Consider the following 21,447-nt stretch of genomic DNA (forward strand, 5'->3'; position numbering starts at 1 on the left):
AGATCCCACATGCCACGGAGCAACTGGGCCCGTGAACCACAACTATTGAGCCTGTGGGTCTGGAGCCTGTGCTCCGCAACAAGAATGGCCGCGATAGTGCGAGGCCCGTGCACCGCGATGAAGAGTGGCCCCCGCTCGCTGCAACTAGAGAAAGCCCTCGCACAGAAACGAAGACCCAACACAGCCAAAAATAAAATAAAATAAATTAATTAATTTTAAAAAAAAAAAAGATGAGGTCTTTTTTTTAATAATAAGACTGCCACATAATTTATCTGTTTTAAGACTAGGCTTTTAAATAATTTCTTAACAGGGAGCTTTAGTGTTAGAGCTAGAGGGGCCTCTGATATTTTCCCTCTCCTCCTGGCCTCTCAGACTGCATAAATGTGAAAAATAACAAACTCATTAATAAAAATGGATCAATATATAGATGTTTGCTTGTGCTTGAATGAGATCTTTTTTTCTCACTTGCAGTCTTATTTTCAGATGTTCTAAAGTAACAACTGTTGTGTATGTGTGTGTTTATTGTGTGGTGTTTGTTGTTATTTAACTCTTAAACACTCTTTAAAGTATTAACTTGTGTGGCCTTTGTCCTAACATTCAAAGCACGTTGTATACCTGATTTTTAGCCTCCTAATAATAAATAGGTTTTACAAAAGAAAACAAGTTAGAAAACTAACAGTTACATTATATGACCATTTATGAAGTCTTGTTAGGGGTAGAATTAGACCCATGATCTTTTGACCTCTAATTCCATTTGTCTTCCATTATATGATCCTGGGAAAAATTTTATTTTATAAGTACTCAGTCTTCTTTTTAATAATGAGTTGATGTGATAGATTAAATCTCCTGTCCCTCTTGTACTTATTCTCATTTAAATGAGAGGAACTGAACAAAGAAAAACTTCAATAAGACTAAATTTCATTTTAGGAGAATGGTTACCAGTCTTTGTTGAGCAGCGATGATCAATTATTTATTTATGAGACAGCTGGAGTGCTGATTGTTAATAGTGAGTACCCAGCAGAACGGAAGCAGGCATTAATGAGGAATCTGTTGACTCCACTCATGGAGAAGTTTAAAATTCTGTTAGAAAAATTGATGCTGGCGCAGGACGAAGAAAGGCAGGCATCTCTTGCAGACTGTCTCAACCACGCTGTTGGATTTGCCAGGTGAGTGATTGCATTTAAATTTGTGAAGTGATTTTCTCAACATACACAGAATCATTTGCTTGGATTTTTCTAGAATTGGGCATGCATATCTATGTTTCCAAAACTAGTTTGTCCAGAGAATTGTCTAAATTGTTTCTTTTCTAAATTCATTGAATTAGATTTAACTGAAGAAGGGATTAGGTCACGTAAGGTTCTGCATTTCTGACTTGACAGTTATCTAAATCCTTAACTCCTCTGATTTCTTTGTTATAAATTGATTACGTATTTAAGGAGATTAGTCTAAGTGTTTATATACCAATGACATCAGGGGATCAGTTTTGGAACCTTAAAGAGAAGGTGCTGAGGCTTCTTTTTAGTTGTTACATTGTGTCCTGAAGACCACCCAAGCTGCCCTTTCTTTCTCTGTTTATTGGCAAATAATAACAGCATGAAAGTTATAGTGATTGCTAATTAGAAGCTACATAGAGAAATTGCTCTGCAGAAGACTTTAGTGCAAAAGCTTATGTTAAAGATGTTGTATAAATAACTTGATTCTAAGATTGTTTTAAATATAAATTGGTAGTTTACAGATTGTGTAGTATAGCCTATTCATAATAAATAGATTTTTTTCCTCTTTTCTGCATACGTTGTCAGCAGGATTTTAGTAAAACATTTAGGTGGACTCACATTTGAGAGATTGTATTAATTACATTTCATTCATTTAATTTTAACTTGAGCTCTTTCTGGAACGGTAACTGGAAGCAATAGTTTACAAATAATCATATCAGCTAAAGAAAGACATAGCTGTGACATGGAAAATAAAGAAATGGCTTCTTTGTTTTGTCAGTTTTGTAATTTGTTGTGTGTTGTTTTTGACTACTCCATAAAACATTTGAAGAATAAACTTAAAACTAGTTACCTGATAATTGTTTATATAGTCGAACCAGCAAAGCTTTCAGCAACAAGCAGACTGTGAAACAGTGTGGCTGTTCCGAAGTTTATCTGGACTGTTTACAGACGTTTTTGCCAGCCCTCAGTTGTCCCTTACAAAAGGATATTCTCAGAAGTGGGGTTCGCACGTTCCTTCATCGCATGATTATTTGCCTGGAGGAAGAAGTCCTTCCGTTCATTCCATCTGCTTCAGAACACATGCTCAAAGATTGTGAAGCAAAAGACCTCCAGGAATTCATTCCTCTTATCAACCAGATTACAGCCAAATTTAAGGTACCACAAACCTTCAGAGCTCAGAGAATTTCCTGACTTTAAGATCTCCTGACTTCAAGATTAGATGTATTTATCTTTAGGTATATTTTAGCATTTGACCCTTGCTTTTTGTTTTTTAAGTATGCGTTTCTTGGGGGCATGGATCATAGGTATTTTTATCGTCCCCAATGTCTACAGCACTGCCTGACACATAGGAAATGCTTAAAAGATGTTTTAATAAGAACAGACCTTTTCTGTTCTATGCAGCAGAAGAAAAATATTAGTCTGGTATTTTAGAAAAGCAAATAAAACAGCATTGAATAATAAATGCCTAAAGAATAAATTTTAAGCCCTGTAATTTGGGTGCCCAAGTAGTTTAAAAGTAATTCAGTGTCAGTTTTATGTACAAGGAAATGTAACCTAAGCATAAGTTGGCTAATAAAAATTACTAACACTTACATAGTGTTTTCTGTGTTCAAAATCTGTTCAGAGCATTTTCTTATACATTGATTTGATCTTTGTTACAACCCTAGAAGTTAAGTATTGTTGTTTTAAGGATGAAGAGACTGAGACACAAGTTAAGCAATTTGCTCAAGGGCATGTAAAGCCTGAGAGCTCAGTCATATAAATTCATTTATAATTTAGCAGTAGAATTCATTTATTGAGAATTTAAATTTGAAAATATTCCATGGCAATATTTGATTGTGAAATATGTCTGACTCCATGTTATTTGAACCTGAATCTTGAACTGTAGGAAATGGGTTGAACTTAACAATCTTGAGGCTTTCAATACTGTTATGCTCTATAGATTTTTGTCTTAACATTTATATTTGCTAACCAAATTATGTAAATATGTGTCCTAACTAGAATCTCTAGAAAAACGCTTTATGTAAAACATGTTTTTTCTAAGTTTCATATTAATAATTTTCTTATTTCTGAAATAGTAATAGTTGTTTCATCTCTTCAGATACAGGTATCCCCATTTTTACAACAAATGTTTATGCCTCTTCTTCATGCAATTTTTGAAGTTTTGCTCCGACCAGCAGAAGAAAATGACCAGTCTGCTGCTTTAGAGAAGCAGATGTTGCGCAGGAGTTACTTTGCTTTCCTGCAAACAGTCACAGGCAGTGGAATGAGCGAAGTCATAGCAAATCAAGGTGGGGATGCGTGCAGTGCCTAAATCATCTAAGTACTTGTCACAGTTGTATATCTATATGAGCAAGAGCTAGGTGGAGTAAACACTAAACTTTTGAAGTAGTTATATGTTGGCCCCAAAGATGACAGTTCATTACCATCAGGGTGGGAATCATTTTCACATAGAGGTCCTGAAAATTAACTTGTATTCAGTTCCCATTTTCCTAAAGCAGTATTCCTTTTTTTTTTTTTAAGTTGATTTACAATGTTGTATTAGTTTCAGGTATACAGCGAAGTGATTCAGTTATGCACGTATATACATATCCTTTTTCAGATTCTTTTCCGTTACAGGTTATTACAGCATATTGAATACAGTTCCCTGTGTTATAAGTAAATCCTTGTTGTTTATCTGTTTTATATATAGTAGTGTGTATGTGTTAATCTCATACTCCTAATTTATCTCTCCCTACCTTCCCCTTTGTAACCATAAGTTTGTTTTCTGTGTCTGTGAGTCTGTTTCTGTTTTATAAATAAGTTCATTTGTGTCAAGTTTTAGATTCCACATATAAGTGATATCATACAATATTTGTCTTTCTCTGTTTGACTTACTTCACTTAGTATGATAATTTCTAGGTCCATGTTGCTGCAAATTGAAATATTTCATTCTTTTTTATGGCTGAGTAATACTCCATTGTATATATACTGCACGTCTTCTTTATCCATTCATTTGTTGATGGACATTTAGGTTGCTTCCATGTTTCGGCTGTTGTAAACAGTGCTGCTATGAACATTGGTGTGCATGTATCTTTTCTAATTAGAGTTTTCATGTTTTCCGGGTATATACCCAGGAGTGGGATTGCTGGATCATATGGTAACTCCACTTTTAGTTTTTTTAAGGAACCTCCAGTTTTTTAAGGAACTGTTCTCCGTAGCGGGTGCACCAATTTACATTGCCAGCAACAGTGTAGGAGGGTTCCCTTTTCTCTGCACCCTCTCCAGCATTTATTATTGGATACTTTTTGATGAGGGCCATTCTGACCAGTGTGAGGTGATACCTCATCGTAGTTTTGATTTGCATTTCTCAATAATTAGCAATGTTGAGCATCTTTTAATGTGCATGTTGACCATCTGTTTGTCTTTGGAGAAATGTCTATTTAGGTTTTCTGCCCGTTTTTTGACAGGGTTGGCTTTTTTTTGTTGTTATTGAGCAGTATGAGCTATTTGTGTATTTTGGAAATTAAGCCCTTGTCGGTCTCATCATTTGCAAATATTTTCTTCCAGTCCATAGGTTGTCTTTTCGTTTCATTTATGGTTTCCTTTGCGGTGCAAAAGCTTATAAGTTTGACTAGGTCCCATTTGTTTATTTTCGCTCTTCTTTCTTTTGCCTTGGGAGACTGATCTAAGAAAATATTGCTATGATTTACTTACTTGTTTGTTCATTTATTTAAATAAAGTGCTTTTTTTTTTTTTTTGGCTGCTTCGTTGCTGTGCACGGGCTTTCTCTAGTTGTGGTGAGTGGGGGCTACTCTTCGTTGCAGTACACGAGCTTCTCATTGCAGTGGTTTCTCTTGCAGAGCACAGGCTCTAGGCGCACGGGCTTCAGTAGTTACAGCATGCATGCCCTAGAGCGCATGGGCTCAGTAGTTGCAGTGCACAGGCTCTAGGGCACACAGGCTTCAGTAGTTGTGGCCCGCTGGCTCAGTAGTTGTGGCTCACGGGCTCTAGAGTGCAGGCTCAGTAGTTGTGCACAGGCTTAGTTGCTTTGCGGCATGTGGGATCTTCCTGGACTAGGGATTGAACCCATGTCCCCTGCATTGGCCGGCGGTTTCTTAACCACTGTGCCACCAGGGAAGTCCCCCAGCTCTTGGTTTTATTGACTTTTTCTGTTTTTTTTTTAATCTCTGTTTAGTTCCTCTCTGATCTTTATTTCCTTCCTCTGTTGACTTCAGATTTTGTGTGTTCTTTTTCTAATTCTTTTAGATGGTAGGTTAAGTTGTTTTTTGAGGAAGCCCTGAATCTCTATAAACTTCCCTCCTATGACTGCTTTTGCTGCATTCTGTAGATTTCGTATGGTTGTGTTTTCATTAGCATTTGTTTTGGTATTTTTTGATTTCCTCTTTTTTTTTAGTAGCATGTTGTTTAGTCTGCATGTAGTCGGGGGTTATTTTGTTTTTCTTCTGTGGTTGATTTCTAGTTTCATGCCGTTGTGGTCAGAAAAGATGTTTGAAATAATTTCTATCCTCTTAAATTTGTTGAGGCTTGTTTTGTGTTCTAGTATGTGGTCTATCCTAGAGAAATGTTCCATGCGTGCCTAAAGCTGTATTAATTGGTTCCTTCATAGTATAAATAGTGTGGTAGCTACTTGCCAGAATTGACCTGACAATTAAATCTTACTGGCCACTTTGCTGTTTTGAAATTTAAAATAAATGAGACTATATAGATCAACATAGAATATTTTGCTGTATGGAAATCCAGAGGGCAAGATAATAAGGGAATAGTAATTTTTCAATGTTTTATGCTTAAAATTTAGGAGCCAAGTTAATAAAAACTGAGGATCTTAGCAACTCTATAATTGTTTTTGTCATGTTACTATATATGAAGTGAGAGCTTCAGGTTGCCTTTCTAGTTCTTTATGAGATTGAACTCTTTTTTTTTTCTCTTCAGGTGCAGAGAATGTAGAACGAGTGTTGGTAACTGTTATTCAAGGAGCAGTCGAATATCCAGATCCAATTGCCCAGAAAACGTGTTTTATCATCCTTTCCAAGTTGGTAGAACTCTGGGGTAAGATGATTTAGAAAAAAAAAAAAACTTCATTCCCCAACCTGTTTCCTGAGACAAGAGAGATGAAATGGGATCCTAGCCCTAACATAGACAGGAGCTGGGAGTTGATTTTCACCAGTGATAAATTAAATGACTTTCTTTTTATACAAGATGAAAATCTGAATTCTCTTGACAGGAGGTAAAGACGGACCAGTGGGATTTGCTGATTTTGTTTATAAGCACATTGTCCCTGCATGTTTCCTAGCACCTTTAAAACAAACCTTTGACCTGGCAGATGCACAAACAGTATTGGTAAGCACCTAGGAGTCTCTGTTTACTTTGTGTAAATCTCATGTGTTCTAACTCACAATTTCTTTTTTAATGCCAGGTTGATTATATTACATTTCAAGGCCTTTTTAAAACAAAAAAAATTTCAAATCAGAATTCATTTTTTAAAAAATGATACCTTTTGGACCTTTTGATTCTTAACTAAATCTTGATGTTAAAGTTGAACGTATAAAATCCAACTCCTCCAACTTTAACAGCCAAGACTCTTTTTCTAGGACCATGAAAGGGTACATGATGCAAACATTTTTTAAAGCTTGATTGAGTTATTAGTTTCCTGCCTCTACTTTCATTCTAAAACTTGGCTTAATGTTTTTTTTTCCTAATTATTTAAGAGTAACTTTCTCTTCCTCATTTGATAGTTTCCCCAAATCTCATCTTCAGAATGCTTAATGTCAAGCAGTTGCCCTTTACTCACTTACCCAGGACCTAGTAAAAGCTAGATTTCTTAATTATCATGTACTGCGTTAAGACAGCATTTTTGTATTTTTCTATTTTTAAAATTTTCTATCTAACCCATTTGTTCCATCTGCCTGCCTGTTACCTTTCCTTTCTCCATCCCTTTTTTTTTTTTCGTAAATTTATTTATTTTATTTTTTTAATTTATTTTTGGCTGCATTGGGTCTTTGTTGCTGCACACAGGCTTTCTCTAGTTGAGGCGAGCGGGGACTACTCTTTGTTGCAGTGCATGGGCTTCTCATTGTGGTGGCTTCTCTTGTTGCAGAGCACGGGCTCTAGGTGTGCAGGCTTCAGTAGCTGTGGCATGCTGGCTCTGTAGTCGCAGCTTGTGGGCTCTAGAGTGCAGGCTCAGTAGTTGTGGCACACGGGCTTAGTTGCTCCATGGCGTGTGGGATCTTCCTGGACCAGGGATTGAACCCATGTCCCCTACATTGGCAGGTGGATTCTTAACCACTGAGCCACCCGGGAAATCATTCCATCCCTTCTTTGGAGGTAAATGTTAATGAGCAGTGGCCAGGGAAATAAAAAGAAAAGTTGGAACAGTAACCAAGAATTGACTATATTAAAATTCTTAAACTTGTTTCTCACAGGCTTTATCTGAGTGTGCAGTGACACTGAAAACAATTCATCTCAAACGGGTAAGCTCTGTACTCCCTGCCCCTTCGTTTTCAGCTCACATGCTTATTTGTTATAGTTTTTTTTTTAATTAATTAATTTATTTATTTATTTTGGTGGGCTTCTCATTGCGGTGGCTTCTCTTGTTGTGGAGCACGGGCTCTAGGCGCACGGGCTTTGTTGTTCTGCAGCATGTGGGATCTTCCTGGACCCGGTCTCAAACCTGTGTCCCCTGCATTGGCAGGCAGATTCTTAACCACTGCGCCACCAGGGAAGTCCCTTATTTGTTGTCATTTTGAGTATGTCTTGTTCTTGAAAGCTATATCTTTTATAAAAGTTAACTTCAGTTCTGACTTTTTTGGATGTGAGGGGTGGGTCGAATGAAAATAGTAGTATCTTTTATTGTATTTCATGTTTGGGGTAACAGGAAGGTTAAAATGTATGTTTGTTTGGTTTGACAAAGAGTGAGAAAAATTTTAAGCAGAATTTCACGATCTAGATTTCACTACCTCATGGTTCTTCACAGCTTTGTCCAACTTCTTAGTATTACAGATTGGTTAGAACACTTTCCTACTTCAGAATGTTGTAGTGTCCTTGTCAGTTTAACCATTTGTATAAATTATAAGTGATTCTGGGCTGAATCTATCTGGTGTGTTGTTTGCTTTATACAGTATTTTAAATAATAATGAGTTGATTGCCAATATTTGAAAATCAGGTCGCTCTTTTATTTTATTTTTTTAAACAAAAATTTCTGTCTCCAACTTCACAAAGCTAGGATGCCAACACAGGACTAGCATTCCCACATAGTTGCAGTCATGTAATGAGTCTTCCCTCAGTTGCCTAAAATAAAAGCATGACGTCTTGTTCAGAGTCTCCGTATAGGCCCCACTTTGTTTGAACTTGAATTTTTGATTCCAAAAGAGATTTGAAGGGTTTTCAATCAGGCATTTTCTCTATGTGCTAGGGTGAGGGGTATGTGTTTTGGGGCTGCAGGAGACCTGTATAAAGATGAGTAAAAAGTCCCCCAATATTTGTGGAGCTTAGAATCAGGGGAGACCAGTACCTAAAAACTCAATTGGATGAGTTAAGTAAGTACTTTAACAGAGGTATGTTAAACTAATACATTTGTATTAAATGTAACATGGTGGGACTAAAGATGAATGAGCAGCTTTGCCTATGAGGGCAGTCTAAGACAGCCATTGAAAAGAGGGGGTATTTTTCTGTTTTTCTGATAGACCTTGAAACAAATGTACATTCATTGGGCTGACCAGGAGGAGCTGGCACTCTGGGCAAAGTTAAGCGGTGGGTGTATGAAGACAGATCAGATGTCACATGGTAGACTTGGTAGAAAATAGTGTTATCCCGTTCAGCTAAAGCATGGAGGTAGAATAGCTAAAAACCAAAATGGAACTAGGTGTTTGTTACATGTGAAAAGCTGGTAAGTCAGTAGTCGGTGGGGTTGTAATTTAGGAGAGCTAAGTGGAAAAAATGTTCACAGGGCACTTTGAAATACGGGTCTAGAGCAGTTAGAACTAAATACTGATTTTGGAGTCCTCAGGTTGTAGTTTGCTAAGATGAAGTAGTAGGAATGAATGAGACTTTCTAAGACCAGGATAGAAAGAACTTTGGCTAAAGCAAGAGTCAAGAGAAAGCTAGAAGTAGAACCAAAGGAATGAAAGTTAAGGGAAGAGAGTCATGAAAGAGACTAGTTGACATTGTTGGATGCTAGAGAGTCAAGGAGGATGAGGAATAACAAACAGTAAGAATGATGTTTACAATTCAGAAGTATTTATCTTGTCCTTAGAGCTGTTATTTAGACACACAGAGAATTGAATCAAATGGAACATTATATTAGAAAACCTTTTGCTTCATTGTTCTGTTTTCTCATTTATCTACCTGACTGACTTCCTCTTGAGGTCTAAGTTTACTTTTCCTCATTAAAAAAAAAAACAAAAGTATACTCCATTTTTAAGTGATAACAGTGGGGTTATATGCAATGATGAGCAGTGAATGGGCAGTAAGTATAGGGAGAGTAGACTAAAGAAAAAGGTGAGAGGGAGAGTAGAAGGGGTGTGAGAAACTTTCATAAACAGTGCAGTGTTACCTCCTCTCAGAAACAAGCTTCCTTTGAAGGGTCATTAAATTGTGGCCTAGATTGATTGGATTAGAGGGCCAGGAGTCCAGGTCGATGAGGAAACAAAAAGAAATCCTTTGATTCGGGAGCAGTATTATTAACAGGAAATCCACATATTAATGCAGGGGGGAAGTACATTGAGGAGAGTTGGATTGATTTCATTTTGATAACTGTTACTTTTAGCTGGACTAGATTGGAGTCATTAACATATTAAAGCCTTTAAGTCAGATTCAAGTTTGAAAGTGAAATTAGCTGGGATTTTGTTTTTACCTTTTTTTTTTTTTTAAAGTATTGGATTTATTGCATTTGGTCGAGGCCACTGTCTCAGAAACAAATTGCTATAGGAAGACCGTTTTCAAATTTTATCCTAAGTTCCTTTGTAGCTGTTGAGAAGGTGTAGGGGTTAGCGGTTAGTTTGTGGAATTCTCCCTTCCCTCTACCAAGTTTACCCTTAAAAACCCAGAAAACTATTAGAGTTTTAGCATCTAGCAGTACCAGCAGTTGGCAATGAAGAGCAATGGTTTTAGAAGTCAGGTGACCTGCTTTTTACTTAGTACAGACTTAATTAACAGCAAATTGGCCAAATCACCCTATCTTTCTGGGTATTGGTTTCCTCACCTGGCTACTAAATTCCTGTTTCCTAGTTTATTGAACTGGAAGGGGGAGGAGGGTGTACTTTTATTGCCGTTATCTCCCGACATAGCATTTTGTTCTTTCTTGCTTGTATTTTAGTTTCTAAAGATGTTCATTATCCTGGCACTACCCACAGGCTTCCCCTTGCGCACCCATAGACACCCTGTAGTCCACCCAATGGTAGATTGAACCAGAAGCCCCTCTCTTTGCTTTCTCCTTTCAGTGCGTGGAACCAGGCTTTGGCGTTGTGACTTCCTGCATCTAGAAGAGTATTTGTTTAATCTTTAGCACTGCATAACACTAAGTAATGTTAACGTGTCCTCAGTGCTAAGTGCTGTTCTAACAGCTTTATGTTTCTTAACTCATCCAAGCCTCACAATAACTCCATTTTTCAGGTGGGGAAACTGAGGCTCAGAGAGGTTAAATAACTTGAGCAAGTTACTAGAAATTTGCCAGAGCCAGGATTCAAACCAAAGCAATCTGGCTTCCGAGTCTGTGTTCTTAATCACAATACCATTTTGTGTTTAAAGTATACATATGTTGTTCCAATTTAATTTTCAGGGCCCAGAATGTGTTCAGTATCTTCAACAAGAATACCTGCCTTCCTTGCAAGTAGCTCCGGAGATAATTCAGGTAAGATCTGTCCTAGTGGATTTTCCTCTTAATTAAAGAAATAGAGCTATGTAATTCAATCTAAATTTTGTTTCAAGGAAGCCAAACTACATCCACCTTGATTTACTATGTATAGGATAGCGAAAGTCCAAATGTCAGGGGGCCTATGAAATTGAATGGGAAAAAACTGTGTTTTTATTTTCACTACCTTTAACAGAAATTTAATTTCCTACCATTGTGTAGGGGACAAATCACAGTAGTATTTGCATTGCCTGTGATGTTGTCACCCATAGAAATCACAGGTATTTTTATATTGCATTAGTTGTTCCACAGATCTCAAAATATTATTTATATTCATCAACTTTTTGAAATTATGAGTTATTAGAATATGCCACTAGACCTTGTTATCTAAATCAGTAAGTCTTATTCTTCTACCACATGTCACAAATACATTTGATAACCATAATTCATTGTAATTAGCTTCCTTTGTAACCCTGTGTGTCACAAGTGTGTTTTTTAAAACATTCTGCAAGAAGTCCAGCAGGCTCCCCCAGACTGCCAGAGGGGGCTGTGGCACACAAACCTCTGCTCTGAAAGTTTGTGCCAGGTAGTTCATTTTACACAGGCCAAGCTCACCAGTGCTTAATTTGTGAATCTGAAACCGTATTTTGAGGTAAGTGCCTGGAAAGCTATCTTGCATTTTTGCACTCTTTCAGAGTGATTTATATGCTGGCATTCGATTGTTTTCTGGATGCACAGTTATCCAGACCTGTTGTCCAATAGCATGTAATTCTAATGAGGTAGAAACAGATCTCACATAAGAGTAATCATAAAACTCATTTTTAGTGAATTTATGATCTCTTATTTTATGACATATCTTTAACTTGATATTAATTTTCTCAGTTATCATTTGTTACACAAGGAAATTAGTATTTTATGAAAACAATACATTATTAATTACTCGTATGATCTTAGTGCACCTCAAAAATAGAAATATACCGTTCAATTTTGAATAATATCAGTAGTTTCCCAGATTGCTAAATGAAGCAAAATTATTTTTTCTTTCTTATTTTTTTTTTTTTTATTTTTATTGGAGTTTAGTTGACTACAGTGTTGTGTTTAGTTTCAGATGTACAACAAAGTGAATCAGTTATACATAGACGTATAGCCACTCTTTTTTAGATTCTTTTCCCATATAGGCTATTATAAAGTATTGAGTAGAGTTCCCTGTGCTATACAGTAGGTTCTTATGAGTTATCTATTTTATATATAGTAGTGTGTATATGTCAGTCCCAATCTCCCAATTTATCCCTCCCACACACACACACATTTCCCCTTTGGTAACCATAAGTTTGTTTTTAGAGTCTGTTTCTGTTTTGTAAATAAGTTCATTTGTACCCTCTTTTTAGACTCCACATATAAGCAATATCATAAGATATTTGCCTTTCTGTGTATTATATTTCTATCTAATAATTTGCTTATAAAAGATAATGATTACCAGTTTTCCCTTTTTCATATGCCTTCTGACAGCACTTTTTGCACAATCCTATTTATTTATTTATTTATTTATTTATTTATTTGGCTGTGCCAGGTCTTAGTTGTGGCATGCAGGATCTTTTAGCTGCCACCTGCGGGATCTTTGGTTGCGGCATGCAGACTCTTAGTTGCAGTATGTGGAATATAGTTCCCTGACCAGGGATCGAACCCAGGCCCCCCTGCATTAGGAGCAGGGAGTCTTAGCCACTGGACCACCAGGGAAGTCCCTGCACAATTCTGTTGAAGAGAATTTTCTCTTTTTCTGTTAGTCTGGCTCCGCTCAGTTACCCTCTTACTAGATGAAAACAGCCATAGCCATGTGGTTTTTGTGCCACTCACCCTTCTGAGGCAAGAGCCAATCTTGCCCAGGAGGCCATGTTCTCAAAAGTGAAAGCAGCCTGACAAGTATTACGTTTGAAAATGTCATATAACCTTTTTGGTAAGGAACTGTTCAGGTTAATTAATTGTTAAATTATAATATGAATCCTAGAGATTTGAAGCAGCCTAAATGCTCACTGATGGGTGAATGGATGACTAAAATGTGGTATATACATACAATGGAATATGATTCAGCCTTTTAAAAAAAAAAAAAAGGAAATTCTGTCATATGCTACAACATGGATGAACCTTGAGGATGTTATGCTAAATGAAATAAGCCAGTCACAAAAAGAGATGCTGCATGATTCCACCTACAATGAAGTATCTAAAGTGGTCAAACTCTTAGAAACAGAAAGCAGAATGGTGGTGGCCAGGGGATGGGGGCTGGAAAAAGGGGAAAAGGGGGAGTTGTTCAATGGGTATAGAGTTTCAGTTTTGCAAGATGAAAAAATTCTAGAGATCTGTTGCATGACAGTTGCCTATAGTTAACACTGCTGTACTATACACATAAAAATGGTTAAGATGGTCGATTTTATTTTTTTAATCATAATTTAAAAAGAACACTGTGGTTTTGAATTATGATGAATTTAATACAAATATACTCATTCTTTTCTCTCTCCTCCCCTCCTGGCCCCCCAGGAGTTTTGCCAAGCACTTCAGCAGCCTGATGCTAAAGTTTTTAAAAACTACTTAAAGGTAGGTATTTGGAAAAACTTATATATCTTCATACAATTAGGTGATGTTTCAGAGCCAAGAGAGAATACATATTACAGGATACTGTGTCATACTGTAGTTTGACCAACAGTTACATATTTGGGGATCTCTTTGCTCTAAAACCTGCTTCTAAGAATCCATGGTTAATAGATGTTACACTGCAGAGTTTTCTGTGAAGCCCCTTTCAACTGAGCTCCTACAAAAGATTATAGAAAGTTAGATAAGCACACTGAATGTGTATGTGCCTGAGCATGTTGGTATGAAAATGTAAGTTTCCTTTAAGTTTTGTGGTAATTAAATAGGAACTAGAGGATTGGGAGAACAAGTAATGTTTATGAACAACTGCCCATATTGAGTTGAAAGGAAGGAGCTAAAAATAAAGAAACAAGTATGAGTTACTTGGTTTTATCCTATCTTGAAACTTTTGAATTGCAAAATGGACAAAAAGTAGAATCCTCAGATTTGGCCATTAAGGCTCTTTTTACATTCATAAAATCACCAAATTAAAACAAACCAACCCGTCAACCTCCAAGTTGGCAAGAAGTACCAAATATGTATTTGGTATTCATTTTTACAGTTAAATCCATGAAACAGGTATCTTGCTTTCACCCGGGTAGTCAGTCATTCAGTACTCCACAACTGCTTTTTATGTAACACATACTATGCTAACTGCTGCAAATACCAATACGAGTGACGTTCCTTGCCCTCAAGGAGCTCATGGTCTGGAAATAAAGTTACAGTGTGACAGGATGAGGAACTATTCTTTATTTTTACTTATTATCTTCATTCAGCAAATTTGAGGGTAAAGCACTGTGTTAAATATCTTAGTGGCAGGTAACTTAATGGCTCCCTCGTTCTTTTGCCCAAGGCATTCAAGTCAAGGGGCTTTGCTGATAAGTAAATGTGCTATCCTTTGACTTTGGTGCTAACATCTTCCCTTGCAAGTTTTTCCCCTAGTAGTAGTTTGTCAGCGTAAACTGACAAAAGAGTTTGTGAGAAGATAGAGTTACTCTCTGTCATTGAGAACCCTCCCCTCTCCCATTTCCCCATAAAAGCAAAGTGCCTGTGGAGGTAACCTCTGTTAAGTAACAGATCAATCACACTGGATTAAAGGACTAAAAAAATTGTAACTCTCTATTAGAGATATCTGTTATAGCAGATCTGGGTACATTGTAGCAGGCTTGTGCCCCAAACATATTCATCCAAACAGCATTTATAAAGTCTCCCTCCCCAGCCCAGCTTCTCTTCAGTGATAGCGTTATTCTTCTAGTTGGAAAAAATGAACTTCCTTCTTTTGTGCCTACTCTGTTCCTATCTGATTGATCCTTAGATCTTGCTGATTGTTTCCTCCTTGCTCTCTAACTTCCTTTCTGTCTCTACTGCTGCCACTCTGGTGTAGGCTTCTTATCTCACTCTGATTTCCCTTCCATTGTTCTATCCAAGCTGATCTGTTTGAAAACATTGAACAGTCCTCTGAAATTCCTCCCTCTTCCTCATAATCTTCATAACTTATTGACTAAAAAGTACATATTTCTTAGTTTGGCATTTAGGTGTTTTTTTTCAGATTCTGATCTCAGACTACCTTTCCGGTTTTTCTTGCAGGAACAGTCTTTACTATTCTTGCTGTTCTTCAAGAATTCTGCCTTATTAGCATGCTTCTCCTTTATGAATTCTACCCATTCTTCTAGGCTTATCTCAAGCATGGCCTCTTTGTAGGGCTATTTTTTGCTCATATATTGATGATTCTTTTCTCTCCACTTAGTCAATAGACAGTTAGTAATTGTTAAGTGAATGTCTGATCTACTAGGTGTTAGGGATATAATGACGAATGTGGTCCTTATCCATAATGAGCTTACTGCCTACCATTTATTCATTAGAGTACTCACTTAACATGTACCCAACTATGGAAGGTAGTAATACTGAGCCAGTGCCTAGCACAACCTCTAGCCTACTCGTTCATAGTCTCAAATGTTGAATTGGAAGTATTTTTTCATAATCAAATAAATAAATAGTTAAGAGATAACAACTGCTGTCTTTAGCTTTGACTTGTTTGTTTCTTCCTCAAAATTTAATTTCCTAGCATTAGCTTTGACAGTAGTGCCAATCAGCAAAAAGGTGTCAAGAGCATGTTTTCCTCTGACTGCTTGAATCTCACAGCATTGGAGGTAATACCATATTTTCACTAGTAAATGGCAACATAAGTTATCCCTAGACCTTATCAAGTTGTCCAGAAGAGAAAGTTCTTGATTTGTATTATGTGTGGGTTTATGGAGTATATGAAATGTTTTACATAATCTATTGTGTTTTACAAAAGAGTGACTAGCACCCAGTAACCTGGAGCCATTCTTCAGGTAAAGGTGATAATCTTCTGACATCAGTACTAATTGTACAAATACTTTATTTACAGGTGTTTTTCCAGAGAGCAAAGCCCTAAGGACTGGATCTCCCTGTGCCTACTTCATGATCAGGAATTCCAATTAATAATCTATAAAGAAACAGTTTTTGTGTGCCATTCACACTGGTCTTTTTAACACTGCTTTGAGCTTATTGCAGTATATGCATTGGGATTTTTCTGTAAAATGGGTGTAATTTTCCCTAAATTACTGGTATGTGACAACTAGAGAAGTTGCTTGCATGCCAATTCAAATCGTTCTATATAAAAATGCTGTTATAGGATACAGCAGAGTTATCCTAGTACCTTTTTTTTAACTTGAAAATTTAAGTCCTTTATAAAGACCATAGCAGGAAAACAGTGTACTTTTTTTAAATTGCTGAATATAAAATGTTTGAAAATTTTAATTTTCTCTTATGTGTGCAGACTCATGAAGTATGGGGGAAATACAACAAATCAAAACTAATTTTTTGTAGACAGCCATTACATTTCTTTAAACTGTTTCAATGCCAATGTGTATTCTACAAAAGAGAATGGTTTCATAAATTAACTGATTGAAGAGTAGGTGCTGGTGTTATACATTTTTTATAAAAAAAAGAAAAGGAAATAAATTTTACGTAGTGAAATCTACTGAGTCTTTTTTGGAATTATTATAAATACTGGAGTCTTATTTTCTCATCTCTCCCTGATTTCCCATTTAAAGGATTGCACATATAAGTGTATGGATGATTTATTTAATTATGCTCCTAAAAGATTACATGTGACTTAGTTCTATTAAATAATTTAGAATCTTCGTTTTAAATGAACTAGAAAAAGCCTGTCAGTGTGTCGATAGAATTAAAAATCTAATATTTTCCGTCTTACTAGATTTACTTAGGGCACAATATACCTATGCGTTTATGATGCTTGTAAGTAGTAGCTGCCCGTTTAGTTCCCCTGCCTTCCCCCATTTTCATTCATGACTATGCAAGAAACCAAGAAGACAAATAATATCAGTAGTCATATTGGAAAATTAAGAAACGATGGACAAAACTGAGCAGTGCAGTTACTATAGTCATCATTTAAGTTTAAATTTTAAAAGCCCAAGTAAGGTTTTAGGGTGGTTGAGGGGTTTTTTTAACCTTTGGCCCATGTGTTCCCTAGAGGTTTCATGGATGGGCTTCAGTGGTCTTCTAAATTCCCTAAAACTGTATTCTAAATTGTGCACATAAATCTTTTCCTGGTGTTAATTCCAGAAGAGATTATAAATATTTTCCTTACATCATAGAATAAAGGTACTAAACTAAGTTGACAGTTAATTGTAAAAATAGATCAGTGGACTGTATATTATACAGTCAGCCCTCTGTAGGTGCAGGTTCCACATCCATAGTTTCAACCAACCTTAGATCAAAAATACTTGGGAAAAAAAACTTCCAGAAAGCACCAAAAAGCAAAACTTGAATTTGTTGCACTTGGGAACCATTTACATAGCATTTACGTTGTGTTAGGTATTATAAGTATTCTAGAGATAATTTAAAGTATATGGGAGGATGTGTGTGGATTACATGCAAATACTATGCTATTTTATATAAGAAACGAGCATCCAAGGATTTTGGTATCTGTGGGGGTCCCGGAACCAGTCCCCTGTGGATACTGAGGAATGACTGTACTTAAATAAAAATGGTTTTAAAAATAGATGAGTGAGAGCTAATTGTTTCTTTTACAGTGGGAGAGATCATTGCATCTATTGCAGTGATCTTTGAACTAATTGTCCAAAGTATACTAAATTGCATAGCATAGTACTTAAGAGCTTAGACAGGCTCAGGATCCAGATTAAGTAGGTTCAAATAGCAGTGCTGCCAGTAATTGGTTTTAGAACCTTGAGCAGGTTAAATAACTTCTCCCTGCCCCAGTTTCCCCATCTGTAAAATGGGGGAAATAATGATAACTACCTCATAACTAAGAATTCAGTAAGTTAAACATGAAAAGAGCTTACTACAGCATCTGCAAATGAACGCTTGATAATAGCTATTGTTATTGTACTGTTTATTCCGTATATGTAAAGGCAACACCTTTTCCCCTGGCTCTTTAAAGCCCTTTAGAAGATTAACAAGTTTTCAGAGCTAAGAGAAATCAAAACGTGGGAATTAAGAGTCTGTAACAGAAATTAAAACTTCATGTCGGGCTTCCCTGGTGGCGCAGTGGTTCAGAATCTGCCTGCTAATGCAGGGGACATGGGTTCGAGCCCTGGTCTGGGAAGATCCCACGTGCCGCGAAGCAGCTGGGCCCGTGAGCCACAACTACTGAGCCTGTGCGTCTGGAGCCTGTGCTCCGCAACAAAAGAGGCCGCGATAGTGAGAGGCCTGCGCACCCCGATGAAGAGTGGCCCCCGCTTGCCACAACTAGAGAAAGCCCTCGCACAGAAACGAAGACCCAACACAGGCATAAATAAACAAATACTTTAAAAACAACAACAACAAAAAAACTTCATGTTATCTAATCATGTGTAATAATTCCCACCTTCCTTCCCTGAAGTTGCCTAGAGCACTTTACTTAGGGAGTACCATAGCAATTAGGAAACTCTGTTCCACCGTGAATTACCTTTTCTGTATTGTTCTTAGTCTCCAAAAGCAAACACCCAAATAATTGTCTCAAGGGTGAATCTCATCTGTTAGCAGCCTCATTGAGGCAGTAAGACTGAAGGATTTGTATGACGTTAACTATGGAACTACAAGAGTTTTATGAGGCCTGGTATAGTTCTGTGCCTAACAGTTTATTTAAATCTTAAATACTAATATTAATTGGTTCACAAACGGCTTGATCTTTAAGAAAATGTATTTCAGTGTTCTTCACTCATGTGGTAAACATGTGAATCAAGGCCTTCAGCTAATCACATTTTCTCCCATTCACCTTTGAGATGTGAGTTATAAGGAACTTGGACAGGTTCTCTTCTTGGCATTAGATAGGGGACAAATAAAATTGGTGGGAAGGTAAGCAGTGAATAGATTGTTGCTACAGTAGAATGATTCCATCACTTAAACATTGTTTAAAAGTTTAATAAATTCCTTTGTAACAAGCATTACAGTGGGCTTTTCTTATCTCCATTGTATATATGATATGTGATTAAACAGACTTACAGAGGTTTTAAAAAAAAAAATGGCTTAAAGTCAATATTTGGCAGCGCGAGCTGGGACTACAATCCTAGGTCTATTCCATTCAAAAGCCTCTGCTCTTAACCACTCTGCCATAGGTTCCTATTTCACTGCCGGCTCCTATAGTTCTCATCTGGGAAGAACTCCCTCTTTCCGCCTCCCTCCCTCAGAAATTTAGCCCTTATCTGCAGAGGTCTCTTCGGCCTCTCTGCCTCTCATTACGCTGAGAAAGACCGCAGTTCTGTCAGTGGGCAAAAAGTATCACTCGGGAATAGCTGCTTGAGACCCTAGCGGCACGAATACTGCCGGGGACCTGATTTTAGTCCCTAGATTCTCCTGTATTGCCATTTTCCAAAATACCGTCTAAAAAGAGAGAATTAAATGAGCTTATTTACGTTAAGAATCTCACGTCCGAATTGCTCGCAGCCGATAATCTGGCTCCCCTGCAGCCAGTGTGGTCTTTAAGATACATACGAATCTATCCCTGCAGAGTATGATATCCTCCAGCGATGGCCCCTCATGTGTCCAGCATTCTGCACACCCGTGATTATTTGCATGTTTGTAATCACCCGTCCACTGTCTGTCCCACTATCACCTCACTCCGCCTTTGGCTGTCGGGGACGGGGCGGGATTCGCAGTTGGAATCTGAATCCTTGCGCTCACTGCGCAGGGCTCTCCGGCTTCACCCTCAGAGTAAGGGGGGGGACAGGCAGAGGGTGCGGACGGGGTCTAGACGCCCCACAGCCTCTCGGCCCCTCGCCAGAGGCCTCGGAGAGCCGGGCGAGGGAGGAGCGTCGGCAGCAGAGGCCGAGGCCCAGTTCGGTGCGCCGGAAGTGCGCACGCGCACCCGCACAGCTGCCGTCGGTCACGTGACCCCCGGCCAGTGCTCGCGAAGCCGGAAGTGGTCTGAGGCACAAGGAGGCCGCGGGAGCCCGCTGGCGGTGGCGCGGCGGAGACCGGGCGAGGTAAGCGGGGCGGGCGCGGGCGGAGAGGCCGAAGGCGCGCGGGGCACGGGCTGCCGAGCCGGGCACGGCCCGCACGGAGCGCTCCCGCCCCCAGTGGGAAACTGGGATGCTGAGTCAGGGCGGGGGCGGGGGCGGGGCGGGCGACCGCAGGAGCCCAGCGGGACCCCAGGCCGAGCCCTCCCCGACTCTGGTTGGGCGGACACCGCCTCCCGGGTGTGCGGGGCGTGAGAAGCCGGCCGGAATGGTCGCGCGGGCCCGTCCCCTGCGTCTGGACTCCTCGTCCTACAGCCGGCCGTCTGACCCGGACCCTCCCTGATCTGGTGGCTCTGGGCAACCGAGAAAGAGGATGTGTCTGTTACCGGCGTTGGGCCCTGGCCGCCCGGACAGGCGGATGCCCCTTTCCCTTGGAGTTAGGCTGGCCGCTTTCTACCCCTCTTTCCGAGCGTGGACGCTATTGGCAGTGTTTAAATCGTTTGATTTTTTTTCAGACGATTAAAAAGAGACGTATTTTAGTGAAGCGGGGGTTGACTCGCCGGAAGCCAGAAGCCGAAGACGTTTTTAATGTACACACCTATAATGCAAATACCCAAACCTTTCCTTTGGGACATGGCTTACGGGTGTAATTTCCAATCCGTTTCCCAGGTATTTTTAGTAGGTGGCCTCAAAACAAGTTCTACCCAGTAATTGTCAAATGCATAACCGAAGACCGACTTTTTTCACTGAAGAACGCTGAATATAATATATGTTTAACAAATGATTCACTTAGTGGTAGAGTTTGGAAATCCTGGAACTTTGTCCATATGCAGCGTCACCAAGCCTGTTTTCATGTATGGACAGATGGTAACTTTCATTTTGGACAGCATAAGGAAGTAGACTTAAGGCAGGATCACCAGTCTCATACTTGTTGAGTGCCTGCCTATATTGTGTCCAAATTTTGGAACGATTTATATAGCAAGTACCTTCTGGGTGTGCTGAGTCATGTTTTAGTATGCGGTTATTGTGGGGTTATTGGAAGATAATTTCAAAAGACATTTCCAAGATCATTGTGACACCATAGTTTAATTTTCTGCATATAGAGAGCGGATATCTTAGCTGATAAATGTGTTTTATATTACCCACTAGGTATAGATACTTAATGATATTATTTGCCAATTGTAGTTATCTCAAGCAACAGTTACATTAATGAGCAAAGCTTTTCATATTGAGAAATATTTGAAAATATTATTGAAAAGATATTTGAGAAGTTTATTATTATCTCAGTAGCTGACAAATGTGTATTTCATATTTTGAA

The 21,447-nt window shown here is 38.4% G+C and overlaps 2 protein-coding genes across 3 annotated transcripts in view; both read left to right on the forward strand.

The window, feature by feature from the left end:
- Positions 1-16,690, forward strand: part of XPOT (exportin for tRNA) — a 45,309-nt gene extending 28,619 nt beyond the window's left edge. For both annotated transcript variants that reach the window (XM_068562035.1, XM_068562034.1), the window contains exons 17-25: positions 928-1,166; positions 2,084-2,369; positions 3,316-3,505; positions 6,147-6,263; positions 6,439-6,554; positions 7,637-7,684; positions 10,990-11,061; positions 13,594-13,650; positions 16,076-16,690. In XM_068562035.1, the coding sequence (XP_068418136.1) occupies positions 928-1,166; positions 2,084-2,369; positions 3,316-3,505; positions 6,147-6,263; positions 6,439-6,554; positions 7,637-7,684; positions 10,990-11,061; positions 13,594-13,650; positions 16,076-16,102 (1,152 nt within the window). In that variant the 3' untranslated portion in view covers positions 16,103-16,690. The remainder of the gene's footprint in view (positions 1-927; positions 1,167-2,083; positions 2,370-3,315; positions 3,506-6,146; positions 6,264-6,438; positions 6,555-7,636; positions 7,685-10,989; positions 11,062-13,593; positions 13,651-16,075) is intronic.
- Positions 16,691-20,078: 3,388 nt separating this feature from the next.
- Positions 20,079-21,447, forward strand: part of TBK1 (TANK binding kinase 1) — a 39,392-nt gene continuing 38,023 nt past the window's right edge. The window contains exon 1 of the mRNA XM_068561039.1: positions 20,079-20,156. The gene's annotated coding sequence lies outside the window, so the exon portion shown is untranslated. The remainder of the gene's footprint in view (positions 20,157-21,447) is intronic.

This window comes from Eschrichtius robustus, chromosome 13, assembly GCF_028021215.1.
Source record: "Eschrichtius robustus isolate mEscRob2 chromosome 13, mEscRob2.pri, whole genome shotgun sequence".
Lineage (NCBI taxonomy): Eukaryota > Metazoa > Chordata > Mammalia > Artiodactyla > Eschrichtiidae > Eschrichtius > Eschrichtius robustus.